The 18945-nt window shown below is 36.3% G+C and overlaps 1 protein-coding gene across 2 annotated transcripts in view; it reads left to right on the forward strand.

The window, feature by feature from the left end:
- Positions 1 to 18945, forward strand: part of farp2 (FERM, RhoGEF and pleckstrin domain protein 2) — a 64094-nt gene that overhangs the window by 22892 nt on the left and 22257 nt on the right. For both annotated transcript variants that reach the window (XM_051896789.1, XM_051896790.1), the window contains exons 3-13: positions 1483 to 1587; positions 3419 to 3461; positions 3550 to 3628; positions 3710 to 3807; positions 5712 to 5826; positions 9235 to 9382; positions 9584 to 9679; positions 10161 to 10324; positions 11732 to 11800; positions 11918 to 11975; positions 12099 to 12309. In XM_051896789.1, the coding sequence (XP_051752749.1) occupies positions 1483 to 1587; positions 3419 to 3461; positions 3550 to 3628; positions 3710 to 3807; positions 5712 to 5826; positions 9235 to 9382; positions 9584 to 9679; positions 10161 to 10324; positions 11732 to 11800; positions 11918 to 11975; positions 12099 to 12309 (1186 nt within the window). The remainder of the gene's footprint in view (positions 1 to 1482; positions 1588 to 3418; positions 3462 to 3549; positions 3629 to 3709; positions 3808 to 5711; positions 5827 to 9234; positions 9383 to 9583; positions 9680 to 10160; positions 10325 to 11731; positions 11801 to 11917; positions 11976 to 12098; positions 12310 to 18945) is intronic.

The raw sequence follows: 18945 nt of genomic DNA on the forward strand, positions 1-18945 counted from the left end.
ACAATGGTATCATTAATTTTGCTTCTTATGATCAAATAAATGCTATTGAAAATGATTTTTCAGGCTGGTCCAGCTAATATGTGCATTCTAACACACAAGCAATGTTTCCATCAAAAAAAGCTTTTTTTTTTTTTTTGTACTTCTAATTCATTCATAGCTTCCATATCAAGTATTATTTCTTATTAATTTCTCTTTGAGTGTTCCGTATCCTCCTCTTTGCGCTGACTCTGTTGTGCATGTTGATGCCGGTTTTGGCAGAGCTCAGAGGAAGCCATTTGGAAGGTGCTTACCTGCCCTGCTTGGCACAGACAGTACATTCTTTACTTAAGAAAGTGTATTAAAGGCAGAAAGAATCAGTCAAGTTTAGAATGTACCGAAGAACTCAAGGGTAACAATCAGGCCTGCCCAATTCAGTCTGTTTTTATGGTTTTCAAAAATACATTTCACATTACAAACAGCTGTCTGCTGTATAATTTTCCCTGAAAGTCACAGGCTCGAATGGCAAAACCCAAGTGCAGTGTGTTCTGGGTACATAGTAATTAGTCCTTCATTTTGTAATGACAAACCCCTGAGTCTGTTTTAGAGGGAAAACCCTTTTCCATTTAAGCAGGTTTAACCGCCTGTGTGCTCTGAAATGTCCTCAGATGTTCTCCTAGCCTTTCACAGCTATATGTTTACATCAGACAGTCCAGCTGATCTCAGAGACTGAATGTGTTGTGGCCTTGTGTCTGGTTTAGGACACTGTGGAGAATTACTCAGATAGCCCACAGATATTTCCCACTGACACCCATTAGCCTCAAATATCGAGCGACTTCATAGCAGACGCAGCTGCTTTTCCACAGAAATATTTCTCACAACCCCATAATCTAAAAAATTTGAAATGAGCTGTAACATTGTACTTGGAATAAGTTATACTTGATGTGATTATTTGATCTAATTGCAGTTATATGCAATAACTGCAGTTGTGCTTGATTTTTAGCCATCTATATCAAGGAAGTTTTTTTGGGGGGGCATTTTATGTCCTCTTTCTGAAATGTTACTAATGCATAATATACTGATATTCATAACAATAACAATCAATATTATTTTAGCGCAATATTATAATCAGGTCAGTGTGAATGGAAAGTGGTGGATTTATTTATTTATTTTCTAAAACTAATTTAGTATTTAAAATATTATTCTTGTTGTCCTACTTCTGAGCAAAATTTATTAACATAGCTTTAAAGGAAATCATACATTTTATGTGATTGTTGTATGATTGAATAATTTTAGTGTGAATGAATAATGTTCTGAGTGGTAAGACAATTAAATCGATAATTGTAATTATTAATCAGCTGTCATTAATGTCATTATTGTGACCAAAAGGAAAAAAAAAAAAAACTTGTGTGTATATATATATATATATATGTGTGTGTGTATAATATAATTTTTTATTTTTTTTTCTCCATTTCTGAATGTCTTGTTTTTTTCTCTTTCTTGTAGTCAAGAGCGGATGGGCAATCTCTTTTCTCTGAGGTGTTCAGACGGATCAATCTCATTGAGAGCGATTATTTTGGTCTGGAGTTCCAGAACCTGCAGATGAACTGGGTAAGTGGCCACTTGACAAACAGTCCCTCTGCTCACACAAAGACGGGATTGTGAACTGCCTGCTCCTCTGAAAACCCGGCTAAGCTCTTAAAAGACGAGGAGGTGTATTATGTTAGTTGTGCTGCCTTTCTCTGGGCCCCAGAGGTTTGCTGTTCCCTTTAAACCTACCTGATACAGACATTCAAACTTAAAGAACACAAGTTTTATATTTTATAACATACCTACAAATGGGCGTCATTAAAAGAATACCTTTATACAGAATTACTACACACTGGAAGACTTTATAGTTTATTAAACAGTTCTGTGTGCTGTGCCAGTCAAAATTTGATGTATTTAAAGGATTACGTGATCCAGCCTGATGTAGAAACAAAACATTTAAGGTGAAGTATGTCATTTTTCAATCTTAAAATACTTTCCCTTACTTAATAAGGAGAGAAAATGATAAGTAATCATTGGTAGGTTGATTGCAACTGTGGCTTAGCCAATGGTGTGAGTTAGGGATGGAACTCTTTTTGTTTGACCAGTGATGGATGAGAGGAGTTTACAAGAAACCAGTTTTTTTTGTTGTTTTTTTTTAATTATTTTTGTGTTTGGTGTTGCAAGCCCCAAATTTAGTTACGTAGTCACTATAATCTTAATTTACTGGCAAATTGTTTGTGTTTGTGTGCTTTACCAACTAACTGTGAATGATTTTATAAGCCAGTGAAAGGCTTTTTTATATATATAATGAATAGGCTTAAAGGGATACTCCACCCAAAAAATAAAAATTCTGTCATCATTTACTCATCTTCATGTCATTACAAACCTGTTTGTTTTTTTTTGTTTTTTTTCTCTGTGGAACACAAAAGATATTTTGAAGAATGTTGGTAACTAAACCGTTTTGGTTCCAGTTGACTTCCATTGTAAGAACAAAAAAAATTGGTTACCAACATTCTTCAAAATATCTTTTGTGTTCCACAGAAAAAATAAATGTTTGGAATGACATGAGGGTGAGTAAATGATTTTTTTTATTTTATTTTCTTTTGGTTCATTACTTAGAACTGTTTATTAAAATATATTTTTAAAATCGCTATGGAGAAAATAAATGGGAAAAATACAGAGGTACTGCTGAAAAAGGACTATTGTTGATGCTGTGTAAACCCGCTAGCATAGCAGTTTAATTATCGCCATAATTCATCTTTTTTGTCTCAATTTCTTTGATTGATACAATTTAAAAAAAACCTTTGTCAACAAACTTTAATAAGTAATTTTGATATAAACACTAGAGACATTGTTGGCCATCTGTTTTTGAGTTTGCCAAGCTAGTTTATTTGGAGAGGGTCGAATCAGGTGTGGAATGTGTGTATGGGGTTGTTGTGATGATTCCACAAAAGTTGAGAGGTCAGCGGGGTAGAAGGAGCTGGAGGTGGAGTGAGAAAAGGTACATTCTTGCCACAATCAACTCCAGATGTGCTGTGAGGAGCAGGGTGTCTACAGACTCTACAGACACATACAATTAAAACTGATCATCTACATCATGCAAGACCTCAAAACAGGCAAGCACAGAGGTTTGAATTAAAAGAGTGCATATCCCGGGGCAATTGAATAGGAGCCGATAATAACTTTCCAAAAATCCCTGAAATATGTTTTTGGTGTGGTCACCATCTCAAGATCTCATCTGTGGCCTCTGTGACCATGATGTTCTTCAGTTTTAGTGCTTGCTTCAAAGACCAAAAACAGATGTAGTTTGAAAGAGTGAGAGATTATTTGTATTATTTATTGCTTCGAGTTTATAAGGTGGTTAAAAGCTGAAATGCCAGTCTTATTACTTTGGACTGTTTTATTTCTACAGGTTTGGCTGGAGCCCACCAAGCTCATAATGAAACAAGTGAGACGTAAGTACGCTTTCTGCTTTGTGTTGTGTTTAGAGATCAGAGGATCTTGGGGTCTTTGAACCTGTGTGTTTGTACTTACTATCCATAGGGCCGATGAACACACTCTTTCGGCTGTCAGTGAAGTTCTTTCCTCCAGATCCTGGTCAGCTTCAGGAGGAGTTTACTAGGTAGGATGTTTAGAAATCACCATCCATAATTTATATACGGACAAGGTGAACAGTGCTTGTAATTATCTGCTTTTTCTCCAGGTACTTGTTTTCTCTGCAAATCAAGAGGGATCTAATGGATGGTCGACTGAACTGTACAGAAAACACTGCTGCCCTGCTTGCCTCTCATTTGGTGCAATGTATGTAATTTGAGATCAGTTAGTTTCCTCCATGTTTTAAATCTGTTGTCACACTAATTCTGTTGTGTCTCTGCTTTGTAATGTTGGTCATTGACATGATTTATTTTTTTCCCAAATCTGTTCATTTATTCAAAAAATGCATTACAAATGGAATGCATACATTCAGTGACCTGAATATGTATTTATGAATAGGGGTGCAAAAAAATGTAAAAAATGACTAGGTTCAGAAACATGCAGGGGAAAAAACATAAAACAGAAATGATGTCATAGAGATGAGGATTAGCAGACCCTCTTGACTGTATGTAAAGGTCAATAAGTCTTTTGAAATGTCAAATAATTTGACATTTTTATACATTGCTAGGTTATTTTCAGGTAGTAAAATGTCTAATGGTACAACCCCCCCAAGAATGTAATATTTACACTACCGTTTCAAAGTTTGGGGTTGGAAGATGTTTTTGAAAAGTCTCTTATGCTCACCAAGGCTGCATTTATTTGATCAAAAATACAGTAATAAAATAACACATTCAATTTTCAAAATGTTATTTATTCCTGTGGTGACAGCTTAATTTTCAGCAGCAATTATTCCAGTCTTTAGTAGCTACATTTACATGGACAGAACGTAGTGTTTACATGAAGGCTAAATAAAGTGATCGGATTGATGTGCACGTTTATATGTAACAAGCTTCAAATCGGAATTGATTTTTTGACATGCGCACTGCACGAATATACAGAGTTTCCCATTGATTGATATGGTTACATGTGACTTTTTATTCGACGTCATTCTACTTGCTACTTATTTTATTCTACGTTTTTTTCTACTTTTTATTCCGACTGCGCTACTAGTCTGATTACAATCGGATTATTAGGGTCCATGTAAATGCAGCCACATATGATGATTGGTGCTCAAGTAACATTTCATATTATCAATGTTGAAAACAGTTGTGCTGCTTAATATTTTTGTGGAAACAGTGGTACATTTTTTTTCAGGATTCTTTGATGAATAGAAAGTTCAAAAGAATGCCATTTATTTGAAATAGAAGTCTTTTGTATAACATAAATGTCTTTGCTGTCACTTTTGGTTAATGCTTCCTTGTTGAATAAAAGTATTCATTTCCTTTAAAAAACAAAACAAAAACAAAAACAAAAAAAAACATACTGACTCTAGGGCTGGGCGATATGGCCAAAAAGTCATATCTCGGTATTTTTTGGCTAAATGGTGATATACGGTAAATATCTCAGTATTTTCTACATTTTTCTATTTGGATTTAGGATTCTATTTGGATTTTATCAAAATGTATATTTTAGTCGATCCCATTCTATTGAGCAGTCTATGAAGTTTAGAGGAGATTAGATTCGCTAGCAGAAGGCTCGTCCACTCCTGACAGCAAAATGGAGAAATTTGTATGACTTTCTGACATTTACAGATTGAGAATATACCTGTGAAGTGTAAGTTATGCGCTTAGGAAAACATCACGTCACAAAAGCATTAAACAGCGCAAAAATCTGTCAGCACATGAATCTGTCCGAGCATCTGACAGGGCAAGCCGCTTTAAACCATAGGCCTACGTGTTAACTATATCTTAATCTTACGAGTTATTTTTAAAGCCCTTAATATTAAGCATGTCTCATGTTTAAGCCAAATTGTAATATGCATTTCCCCCGCAGCAGCACTCTGCGACATCCACCTCTGTTTTTCAGATGCTCTTGTTTAAAACTACTGTATATCGATATAAACGGCATCGCCTCATTCCATATTGTATATTAAAAATATATCGGTATATCGTACATACTCAATATACCGCCCAGCCTAGTTTAAAACATAGATCCTTTTTGTTTTTGTTTTTTTCTTGGACATTCTTATTTGTCTTTTAACCATTATTTTTCTCTTCCCCCCCCCCACACAGCTGAGATCGGTGACTATGATGACATAGCAGACAGGGAGTTTCTGAAGATGAATAAATTGCTGCCATATCAGGAACGTGTGCAAGAAAAGATCATGGAGCTCCACCGCAGACACACGTAAGACATTTATTGTTTTGGCTTGAAGGTGTAGGCTTGCGCATTGTTCCTCTTAAATTTATCTTAGACTGTCAAGCTTTGTGTTTGTAAATTCACTGAGCTGACCACCGGGAATCAGTTGAGAGAATTTATGGGCACAAAAGTAACTTTATCTTTGACATGTCCAGATCAGTTGGAAGCATTTGCGTGGAATGAGAAGCCATTTGTTTCGAATGAAACATCTAACTGAACTTTAAATACAGACTCCCCTGGATATCTTGAATGACAGTCTGTTTCCATTTGGTGCTGAGTTTATTTGGTGAAAAGAGATCTGATAGTGTGTAAGTGATTGTTGTGTGTAGCAGTTTAAGAGATTTAGAGGCAGTTAAATGTAGAGTTCAGATTCTCTTTCTGCTTGAACTTTGGAAAGACATTGTTTTAAGAGCTTATAGACACTATTAGACATAATATAATATAGGACAGATGATCCTTCTACAACCTTTGAATGGACCATTATTTAAGTAAATAAATAATGATAGAAACTTAAATGTTAGAACAGCATATTTGTAATTGTATGATGTATTTGTTACTCATGCTAAAGTGAAACCCCTAAACCCTGTTAAAAGTTAGGCGGAACTCTTTCCGCACCATTCGTGGTACAGGAATAAATGATGCTTAAAGGATTAGCTCACTTTAAAAATGAAAATTAGCCCAAGCTTTACTCACCGTCAAGCCATCCTAGGTGTATATGACTTTCTTCTTTCTGATGAACACAATCAGAGTTATATTAATAAATATCCTGACGCAGCCAATGGCAGTGAATGGGAAACAACGAGCATGAAGCTCAAGAAAATGCATCCATCCATTATAAACGTACTCCACATGGCTCTGGGGGGTTAATAAAGTCCTTCTGAGGCGAAGCGATGTGTTTGTGTAAGAAAAATATCCATATTCATTAAGTTATAAAGTAAAATATCTAGCTTCTGTCAGACCGCCTTCCGTATTTAACCTCTTGCAGTTCAAAACGCTTATGCTATGTCCTATGCCTTCCATATTCAACATACAAAAGAAGGATAAAGTGTTTCTTACACAAACGCATTGCTTCGCTTCAGAAGGCCATTATTAACCTCCTGGAGCTGTGTGGAGTACATTTATAATCGATGGATGCACTTTCTTGAGCTCATACTTGTTGATTCCGTTCAGTACCATTATAAAGCTTAGATGCGTCAGGATATTTATTAATATATCTCTGATTATGTTCATCAGAAAGAAAAAAGTTATATACACCTAGGATGGCTTGCGGGTGAGTAAATCTTGGGGTAATTTTCATTTTAAAGTGAACTAATCCTTTTAAACTTTGTGGTATGTGTGCTATTTTGTAAGCAATCATACTGTACTTATTATTGATTTTTTTTTTTTTTTTTTTTTTTTTTAAATGGGAAATTTACATAAAACAATAGATTTGAAGTCATATCTAGGGGTAAGAATATCTTAGGAGTCAAGAAAAAAGGGGATGGGTCTTTCTCATTTAGGCTAGTAAGCAACCTTGCAACAGAACACCACAGCAACCACCTAGCACCTAGATTTTCTTCAGTAAATGTTAAAATCTAGTTACAATACTGTTCACCTTCTAAAAACAAAATATGAATTTTTTTTTTTTTTTTTGTATGTGAAGTCTCGGGCGTATGAGCCCTGTGTTTTTGGCTCTTTGTAATGATGCAGTTCCGGTGGGTTTAATCTGAGGCTTTGGGTGTGAGAGAAGTATTGCAGGTCGGCCGTGTCAGCGGCTATGTGAGGCTGTGATTGTAATCCAGTGGCTCAAGGCTCTTTATTAGCCATACGGCCACAAGGGAAGGGGAGGGGCTTAAGCAGATTGAACAGCTTAAAGGATGAGCAAAATAGCAAAATGATCTGGCACTGCTCTAACATTTGCCCACGATTAGCCAGAAAGCTACACAACATTAATGGTATATGTTTGCCCATCCCCCACACTTTGCTTAGAAATGGGAGGATATGGGTTTAGTGAGAATATATAAAACATTGTTTCAAAAATTGTATCTCATATAATTTCTGTTATTTTTGCATTTTCTATCCATCAAACAATCCTGAAAATATCATTGTTTTCAAAAAATATTAAGCAGCACAACTGTTTTCAACATTGATAATAATAAGTGTTTCTTGAGCACCAAATCAGCTTATTAGAATGATTTCTGAAGAAGCATGTGCCTGAAGACCAGAGTAATGGCTGCTGAAAATTCAGCTTTGCCATCATACAGGAATAAATTACATTTCAAATTAAAGCTGCAAGCAGCGATGAAAGGGCCCTCGCACCCGGGCTCATCGCCACCCGGTGGCCTCAGGAAAACAGTGAACAGTGGGCGATAGTCATTTAAGCGGATAAATAAACACTTCCTGCTGCCAGCAGGTGGCGCTTTGACTATAACTGAATATTTCCATGTAGATGTCTTCAGGCCAGGACTATTATCAAACATGTAAAGTTTGGAGCAGATAGGACATTATATGCCTGAATTACAACAACTTCCTATTTCGTGGCGTTAATCGCATACATTAGCACTTACCCAAGGTGAATTCTGGGAGTGAATTACAGTGCAAAGCATGCCATTTCCTGTTGCCAGCAGGTGGCACTATGACTAACTGACTATTGGCATATAGATGTCTTCAGGCCAGGACTCTTATCACATGTGAAGTTTGAGGCAGATCGGACACAGGAGTTACAGCAGCTTCCTCTTTCATGGCGAAACATCAGATTTTGTCAGGCCGCCACGGATACGCCCTTCAACGAAAAGTCAAGATCTACGCAAATTAACGCCGCAAAGCCCTTTAGATTAGACTAACCAAATATGATGTTGATCTGATTAAAGCTCTAGGAGGAGTTCTTTAAAATACAATGTCTGGAAATGGCAAAAACTGCAACAAATTTTGCAGTGAATTTTCAAAATATCTCACTTCCTGTTGGGTTTACAGATTTTGTACCCAGGGACTTTTTTGTAGATATTGGGCTGTTACATGTGTCTACCGAATTTCATACCTGTACGTGAAACGTAGGGTGAAGGGCGCTTAATTGAAATTTTGTAGGTGGCGCTATTGAGCCATTTTGCCACACCTAATTCTGAAACCCATATCATACGTAAACTTTCACTACTTCTGATGCGTGTGCAAAGTTTCATGAGTTTTCGAGCATGTTTAGGCCCTCAAAAATGTAATTCATTTCGGAGAAGAATTGACTGAGCAATTACAATAGGGTCCTCATACCATCGGTGCTCGGGCCCTAAATATATTAAAATAGAACAGTTATTTATAATTGTAATATTTCACAATACTGTATTACCTAAATTATTTTTGCTGTGGTAATATGTTTCACTTGTTAAATATTTTCTACAATTTTTGTATTTGCTCCCTTGCCTGTAGGGGGCAGACCCCAGCAGAATCAGATTTCCAGGTTCTGGAGATTGCTCGTAAACTGGAGATGTATGGGGTTCGCTTTCATCCCGCTGCTGACCGAGAAGGCACCAAGATCAACCTGGCTGTAGCACACATGGGCCTGCAGGTCTTTCAGGTACTTTGTCTTAGTGAAAATAATTGCTTCCGTAGAACTCTAAAAAAGGTGTTATTAGTGCATTATTTTAGTCCAAATATGGGTGCATTTTTAGTGCATTAATATAGAATTCAGCTGATATTTAGTCAAAGGTGTATATATGCACGTATTGTTATATATCTGTTTTGTTATAAATATTGATTTTTTTTTTTTTTTTTTCAGGGCCACACCAAAATTAACACCTTCAACTGGTCCAAGATTCGGAAGCTGAGCTTCAAGAGGAAACGATTTCTAATTAAACTGCACCCAGAAGTTCATGTGGGTATCACATTTATATTATATATTCTTATATAATATTAATATGTACATTTATAAACATGTAGATACTACCTTAAGGGACAGAATAAAGTCTAATATGACAACAAGGAAACAGTTTCATGAGAGAAGACTCTGTCAGGATGCCAATACATACCTCCACTAAAAGACACAATTTTGGAGAAATACAAAGCAGTGAAATCAGTCTAAGGACTCCTGGGACATACAGAATCAACAGAGACTTGACACATAATAAGATCTAGAAGTAATGTTTTGAAACTCTGGAGTTTAGTTGGATGGGTCATCTTATACCCCACGTAAACATTTTAAATGTGTTCCAAGTGACGTTTGTTATTCTGTTGGGATCACTTTCATGGGTTGCTAAGAATTAAGACCACATGTTTCCTCTTGTTGCCTTACATCTACGATGGAAGTTCTTAAGATCAATCTTTTCTCAGTGACTGATCAAGGTTTCGTTCCACAGGGTCCTCATCAGGATACGCTGGAATTTCTAATGGGCAGTCGAGATCAGTGTAAGATCTTCTGGAAGAACTGTGTGGAACATCACTCATTTTTCCGTCTGTTAGACCAGCCTCAGCCCAAGTCCAAAGCCATCTTCTTCAGCAGAGGATCCTCCTTCAGATACAGGTGCACATGTGCTATTGGGTTAAAATACCGAAAGAAATATTTGAGTATCGCTTCGATTGTGATAATGCCAGTGTTTCCGGCGCTGCTTCTTAAGGCCTGTTCACACCGAGGTTCATAACTATAATGATAACAAAAAAGATATACTTCTAAAAATCATTCTAAATCTAAAAGAAAAGCAGAGTCCACAACACAACTATAACGATATTCTTGGGATCACTTTCAGAACTTTTTTCTAGCTGATGAACAACAAAACATTGACAGCCAATCAGAATCCATCCTGCTTTCAGAGCTCGAGCATTTAAAGCGCCAGGCGACAAAATTGTCGTGTGCGCTTAGAATAAACAGAATAATATTGTATGCTAGTGTGGGTGCTAATAGTTATCATTATAGTTATCTCTATAGTTATCATTCTTGGTGTGAATGGGCCTTTAGTGCTGGTTCACAGAAAACATGTCTTTCTATTAAATTGTCCTTATAAGTTTCATATGAGCCAATTTTAATGAATTGTTCAAGAAGACTTACTAATTAAATCAATTAGAAAAATCCTTCTCTGAATTAATGCACTGAATCAGAATTGCTGAACATCTGCCTCACTTACAGGTACTGGAGATTACTGACATAAGTCACCAAAAAAGTTTTCATTATTTCATGGAAGGCTATCCATGATTATTTAGATTTTTAATAAAAAAAAAAAAAAAAAAATTATTTATTGATAAAGTGGTTTCTTTGCACTGTTCAAATTAAAGAAAGTGATTGGTTTGGAAGTTGTCATATGACCTTTTTTTAAATTATTTTGTAGGGTTTTTTTGGTAATTTTTTCCATGTGATGTACACTACCGTTCAAAATTGTGGGGTCAGTTAGAATTTTTAAAAATAAATGAATAATTTTAATCAGCAAGAATTAATCAAATTGATCTAAAGTGACAGTAAAGAAATGTATAATGTTAAATATTTCTATTTCAAATAAATTCTGTTCTTTTGAACTTTCTTTTCATCAAAGAATTCTGAAAAAAATCGATCATGTTTTCCACAAAAATATTAATCCGTACTGTTTTCAACATTGATAATAATAATAATAATAAGAAGAAATTCAGCTTTGCCATCACAAGAATAAATTAAATTTTAAAATATATAAAAACAGAAAAGTCATAATAAATTTTATATTTCACAATATTACTGTATTTTTCAAATAAATGCAGCCTTGGTGAGCATAAGAGACTTCATTCATAAACATTAAAACACCTTCCCGACCCCAAACTTTTGAACGGTAGTGTATGTCACTGATTTTTTTTTTTTTTTTTAAGAATATTGTGACTATAAATTGTTGCTTGTACCACCTAGCCCTACTTCTAGGTAATAGAATGTGTTTGACTTGGTTTGTTAAAACGCATTGTGTATATGTAACAGTGGGAGGACGCAGAAACAGCTTGTTGAGTATGTAAGGGACAGCGGGTTGAGAAGAACCCCTTACCAGAGGTAAATATTTTTTTTCTCACCTGAAACCATTTTTTATACTTGAATATCTATTCTTTTGTTTGTGGTGCTTCTCTCTCTATGTTGTTCATCTTTGCACTGATAATGCTGTTTCTACAGGAGGAACAGTAAGATTCGCATGTCGACACGTTCCTTGGCTTCTGATGTGCTCAAACAGGTCAGTAGAGTCTAAGATCAGCGACACAACCAACCAAAGTTATGACAACCAATACCAATATGAAGAACAAAAACAACTCACTTTGTTTTCATCCACTCTCTTTACCTTACCCATCCGTTACAGAACCTGTCTTTTAACGACAGTCTAAGGGCTCCCGTGTCTCCTTCCTCTGTCACCGCCTCTTTCCACTCCCTGCATGCCCCCAGCTCACCTATGCGGACAGAGCCCGCGAACCAGCCTCTGAATCTTCAACAGACGCAGCAGCCTCCAAGAGCCCCCAGCCCAACGCAGCAGGACTCCATCAAGAACTCCCAATCCACCTACGCCTTCCCAGGTGCCACTCATATCCAGGCAGCAGGAGACTGCAGCCCCTCATTTGTGTGTGTAGAGAGTAGTTCCTCTAGTGCACGGCCCTCCCAAAATGGCAATGAGGATAGCGAGGGAGTAGGGGTGGGTGGCTTAAGCGTTGGGGCGAAAAAGGGTTTCTTCACACCTGAAGCGTTTGAGGCGGAGTTAATGCGCGTCCAACAGATGTCGTACCAGATCCCGATGGCCTGCACGCAGCTTCATGTTAGCGAAGAGTATATAGATGATGATCCAGCTGAAATCTCATTTTACGCTGGTGGTGCGGAAGCCTACTGTTATGGGTTTGACGAAGGTCCTGAGAGATTCGAATACGGTGATAGAATCCCCGTGCAGCCCGCTACATTCGGTCTCGAGGACCTTAACGGTAATTCTGGCGCGTTCTCCGAGAATGCTTTCGGCCGATCCGAGACCAGTTCCCTGGTTAACAATCGCTCCGAGTGTAGCTCGCTGGATAACCTTCCTCTAGGTTCTGTTGGCGACTCGCTCGCTTGGCTTTGGAGGACCTGACTCTTCATCCTCCTTGCGTCTGCCTGGTTCCGAGAACCTCTCTGAGGCCAGTTCGATGGTTAACTTCCCTGCGTATTCGGTGCGTTCGGAAGACAGTTCGGCCATGCAGTTTAATGATCTGGTGGAGCAACTGGAGCAGCTCAGCTATCCGCCTACAACCACAGAGGGCTCGGCTGACGGCAGCTCAGATTCCGACTCCGACTGGGGGTCGGATGGAGGTCTGCCTCCAGATCATAACCTCTTCTTCAGCAACCCACTAGTGAGTGAGGCTGATTTAGACAGCTTCCTGCTGGAATGCCAAAATCTCAGGGCTCTTAGCATTGGGGAGCCTCCTCCAGGCCCCACCCATCTTAAAATGTAGCATGACCCCCATTAAATGGCAACAGTATTGGTGGTTTTTAATGCAGAACACGACCAAGCACTTAATTCTACACCTCATCCTAATATAATCAGTACTTATAGTTTTGGCACTTCCTGTTAGCGCTTCAATCTACTGCTTTTTTCTTACGTGCCTTTTCCAGTGTACTACTTCTCTCTCTCTTTGGTGTTAATTCATTCTGGTTTTTTTTTGTTTGTTTTTGGGTTAGTTCTTGTAGGGTTGCATGATTCATTTGCATTTTTCAGATTATATAGTTCAGTCATTTTAACTTTGTTTAGTTTGACATTTGATCTTGGTAGTCTGGATGGCTACAAGCTGCAAGTTGCGCTATGACCTTTTGAAGGGGGAAATTAAATGGATATATCACCTAAAATTGTGATATCCGTACCACTTTATGCACGTAAAACTACATTTTCAAATTTATGAGCATTTGAAGCCTAGAAAAAAGCATTTAAAAAAGCATTTTATCGCATTCCATGATTTTTCCATATTAGGGCCGCACAACATGGAGAAGTGCGATAATAGCTGTATGCATTAGATATGGCACAAATCAATTTTATAAAGTAGGTTTAAAGCCAGAAAGTGATGACACGTCCAATATGCCTGGCTCTTGTTCTTCCAGAGTAAAGAACTTTCCAACTTCTTAAAGTGAACATCAAATCTTTTACTGACGTATTATGCTGTAAACAAATAATTAAATAAAATAAAAGATTATCTAGCATTTAAAGGTAATCAAATGGAAATCTTATCATGATATCTTCATTTGCAATATTTTAAGTTAATATTTTTAGAGGTTCTTGCAGTTCTTGTCTCTTTAAATGTTTTGACCTAAAAACCGGTTCTGTTCCTAAAAACTGGTCCTAAAAACCGTTCAAATATTCATTCAACCACTGAACTGAATTGTCTGAAGAAGATAACTCACTTTATGAATATGAATAAGGAAAAAATACACATTACTAAGATAAGCTTTACATGCATGTATAAAGGTACTTTCATGTCAGGATAACTGCATGAGTCTATTCCAGTAGTGAGCCACTCTACTCAGGGCTTTGATTTAATTAGCAGTGGAGCTGACAGCCATTGTTGTTAAGAACAAATTTGAGCCGAAGTTATTTTTGTGTTTGTTACTTTAGAATAGTTCGCTCCACTCTGCCCCCTGCTGTTTAACTTTCAGACATTTATGCATCTCAGCTATTCTTATTGGACTATATGGCTGCATTTACACTGACACTCACTGGCACAGATTGGACCTTGTTGCATGTGTAAATGGCAAAAACAGTCTTTTGGCATCTGATTCGAGCCATTTATAATTTTCTCTTTTAAATTTTGCATTTTGACTTAATGTTTTTAACAGCTGAGTCTTAAGTTCAGATCTGTGCATGTTGCTTTGCAGTGTAAGCCTATGATGCCTGATTTTTTGATTTTTGTTGTAGACTATTGTAGCCATTAACCCACGTTCTGCATGTAAAGAAATGTAGAAGCTTACACTAAAGTTCAAAAGTTTGGGTCAGTTAGATTTTTTAAAAATGTTTTTGAAAGAAGTTTCTTACACCGTGTCCTAACCAGACATGATGCAATAGGATTCCAGCGACAAGCGATTTGACTGTCCACACCAGACGCAACGCGACTAAGAGACAAAATCAATCAAAAATCACAGCCAATCAGAAGAGCGTGTGGGCCTGGCACTCCGACTCTTACACCATTGAAACACTATTAACAATACATAATGAGTGACTGAAACGATCTTTATCATAGAATAGACTTGTTTGTTCGCATTGAGTTTACAGTTTGAACATTCTTGTCTTGAATTTGTTTTGAAGATCTGAGGTGAATTATCCAGTTGCTTTCAGTGCGGCTATAAAGGTAATGCAAAATGACATTCAAACTCCTATTAGACGCTCTTAACATTAAATAAAGCACATAAACAGTACCTGAGATTATCATTGTCATACTTTCTATGTTGTTCCAGCCGTGACATTGCAGAAAAATAGAAACTTTCTAAAATAGAATCGTGTATTGATGCCACAGCTGGTTAGGACAAAAGATCTGATACCTTTTATCGCATGTTGTGGCTGTGTCCCGTCTGGTTAGGACACGGTGATATTTTTTTACAATGTTTTTTAAAATGTAATTTATTTCTGCCAAAGCTGAATTTTTTGCAGCCATTACTGATTTGGTGCTCAAGAATTTCTTAATATTATCAATGTTGAAAACAGTTGTGCTGCTAAATATTTTTGTAGAAAGCGTAGTGCTTTTTTTCAGGATTCTTTGATAAATGGAAAGTGAATAGTTAGTTATTTGAAATAAAAATATTTTGTAACATAAATGTCTTTACTGTCACTTTTGATCAATTTGATGCTGAATAAAATGATTCATTTTTTTTTTTTTTTTTTAATTGTACTGACCCCAAACTTTTGGACAGTAGTGTGGATTTTTACTTTCATCAAAGAATGTAAGTGGTTGAGTATTGTAATGTGCTGTCAATACCACTGCTAAGAAAGTGAATGTAATATAGAACTTCTAACCTCATGCACAGTATGTATGCACGTAGGAGCATGTGGAACTATAAAAACCAGAGTCATACTTAATTGTCCCCATTACAGTTGTGGTCTGATAATGTAAAGTTTCTATCATTAACAGTACGACCACTTCTGGCACATTTATGTGAATGTAGTGAACATTTCTTACTTAAGTTTAAGAACTATTTGTTTGTGCCTTTTGATTTATACAAAATTGGTGAACTTTTCTGCTTTTTATAAAATAGCCTCAGCGACACGATTCAGTTATTCAGGTATTATAATTCAGTGAAGTATTTTTATTTTATTCTTTTAAACTGTCATTTTTGTGTCTCTACTTCTGGCTATATTCTCTCAATGATTTATACTGCAGGTTTGCTTTCGGAGCACTTTGATTTGCTTTTGAAGCACTTAGATGTATTCCTGAATCTTTTGTCTGTGCTTATTACCTTTGGGTGTCTTTTTTGAAGGTTTAACTTGATCTTTAATTGCCTGTTAATGCCTCACCAAGTACATTAAAATAAATGGCACTCCTAATAATGCAAAGTATTACACAGTGCCTTAATAGGTAACATCAGCTCTGTGCAGTTGTGTTTTTGTATGACATCCAGACCACATAAATGCCTTGGGTTTCTGTTCTGGGGTCTGGAGTGAATAACACTGTCTGAGCGCCATGAGTACATTGAGTTCTATGAGCTCAAGATGAAATGCAGACAGTGTCTTGATGTCATTTCCTCTTCTTTTCTTGAAATCCCATTTAATATCCTGCCATATTACTCTGCTTCACTTCACTGTGTGATTCAGGCTCTTCTGTCCTTTGCATTTCTTTGGCAATCCCCTTTTAATGATTTAAATGTATTACATTTGCTTTCTCAAACCCAGTATAGATTGTTCTCCTGTCAAAAAGGTGAATATCCCAAATACCACCCAAAACTGGACTAAACTCCTTTTTTTTTTTTTTTTTTTTTCTTCTTTCCATTTGCTACTAAGGTGATCTATTTTGTAGTAAACAACAACCATGTTATTAACCATAAGAAGTCATTCTCATTGTCATTTTGAGAGTAAGCGAAAGATGGCCCGTTTAGTTTTTATTTGCATCCTATTTTTAAACTACAGGAGCCTCTCTCTACTCCCACAAGCGAGGGCAGGCCTGGGCTGCTCTTAAACTCTGGGCAAGGCACCATTTGGCCATCCACCTAACAGTGCTTCATTCACATCAGCTGAATTCACAGATCTCCCTTCATGGACACAATGACTTTGACTTTCTCTTTGTATTGACCATTATTATTATTATTAAGTGTTGCCAAATCTACTTTATAAAGTGACCTATTAAGTAAAAATTAACGTCTTTTCTTATTATTTAACAAAGTAAATAACTCTGTAATTCAGGAATTTTGGCTGTTTTTACTTTAACAACATCACAAAGCCAGCACTAATGGATTCCCATAATGTTTCTGGTCCAGTCTTAGGATGTGTGGTGATCTCTCATATCATCCACAGTATTTAGAATGTGGGCTGTTATAGTTTCAATTTCACTGTCCATTTAACACATAAAGCCACTTTTTAAGTATTTAACTCAGGTCTTGTTCCAATCAAATACGTCAGTATCTCAGATTGTGGATGTGTTCCAGTAACATGACCGTTCTGCCACTCTTGAGTTTGGACTAATGCGTAATCATAGTGTGCTCTATCAGTGTTTTAACTTCACAGTGTCTCTTAAGAGCATTTTTCATATCATGGAACATGATTATTATAATGTATAGTAATGAATCATTCATACCCTAGCACTTCATTACAAAACATGTGGTACACCCTCTTTTTTATAATATATACAGTCCTTAGTAAGTAATGAAGTCCACCATTTTATTTTCTCTCCCCAGATAAATATATATTTATAAGCTAGTGATGCGTTCTGATTTGTTTACATGCACACTTCAAATCTTGGCACAAAAAAAATGCAGTTTTAGGCTGGTTTTTTTTTTTTTTTTTTTTTTTTAAAGTGTTTCTTATAAGAGATGTAAAATAAACATGTTATTAGTAGGGAACATTTCTTACAATGTAGTATTGTAAAACTTTCATTGCTATCGAAGGTGTCTCAAATTAAAATAATATTGTTTTGCATTTTGTTTTTGGTATTTATAACAAACTACAAACTTTGTTTTTTTAATGTATGGGTGCAGAGTCAGTCCTGAAGTGACCTCTGCACAGATACGGTCCAAATAATTTTGTTTTTTGAGGAGTTAAAGAAGCTTGATTTATTTAATTCAATCTTTAAACTTTAAACTAACATTTCAAATAGAAATGCTATAATATTATATTACAAAAGTAAGTCACAATGTCTCAAAATACTGCATTTTTAGTTTAGTTTTAAAAATAAAAGATCTTAGTGCTTTGGGGGTGCTTTTGGATTTGATAAGAGAGAACCTCAACAGATTTGCCTAACTTTTCTTTACTTGCCTTGTGATTTGCCTTTTGCTTCCTCAGTATACATATTTTTGTACATTTAAATCTGAAATTAAGAAATCAAGGTCCTTACTAATGTGCTAATGTGAAAATAGAGTGTACTTATATGTGTGTGTGAGTGTGTGTGTGTTTCATATATTTCCCCTTTGAAATAAAAAAAAATCTTTTGGGTAACTGGGATTTCAGACATTTTTCTATCCTTTTTAAAATTATTTAAGTGAAACGATTAACTTTACAAACCTTAGCCCTCTTATAACCTGTGTCCATACCTAACATTTTTTGAACTATACAATGGTGTTCATTAAAATCTAATACACTTTTCTTAAACTGCTGGAATGCTTTTTTTTATGAGGATGTGACCTTAATCGTTTTTTCAGGATTTGTGGTTTGCAGTGTTATTTTGATTAGTTCTATATTTAAGGAGCTATTCTCAATGAAATGGATCAGTGCCACTGTCAACAATATCTCGAGTCACCTATTTATCATAATTTCTTTGAGAGTTTGTGGTGGAACACAGAGCTAAAGTCTTAGAGAAAAACAAGGCGATGGGCAGAAATGTAGGAACACAATGTTAAAACTAGCACCATAATGGCAGAGGCTGGGAGTCCCTGTGTCTGGCATCATTCTGATCCGTCTACCTACATGTTAGATGTTGCAAATAATAAATAAGGATCATGGGTATGACATTGAAAGCTAACTTCTATGTGGGATAATGCCCTGGTCTTTTATTACTATTTCA

Source organism: Ctenopharyngodon idella, chromosome 6 (genome assembly GCF_019924925.1).
Source record: "Ctenopharyngodon idella isolate HZGC_01 chromosome 6, HZGC01, whole genome shotgun sequence".
NCBI lineage: Eukaryota > Metazoa > Chordata > Actinopteri > Cypriniformes > Xenocyprididae > Ctenopharyngodon > Ctenopharyngodon idella.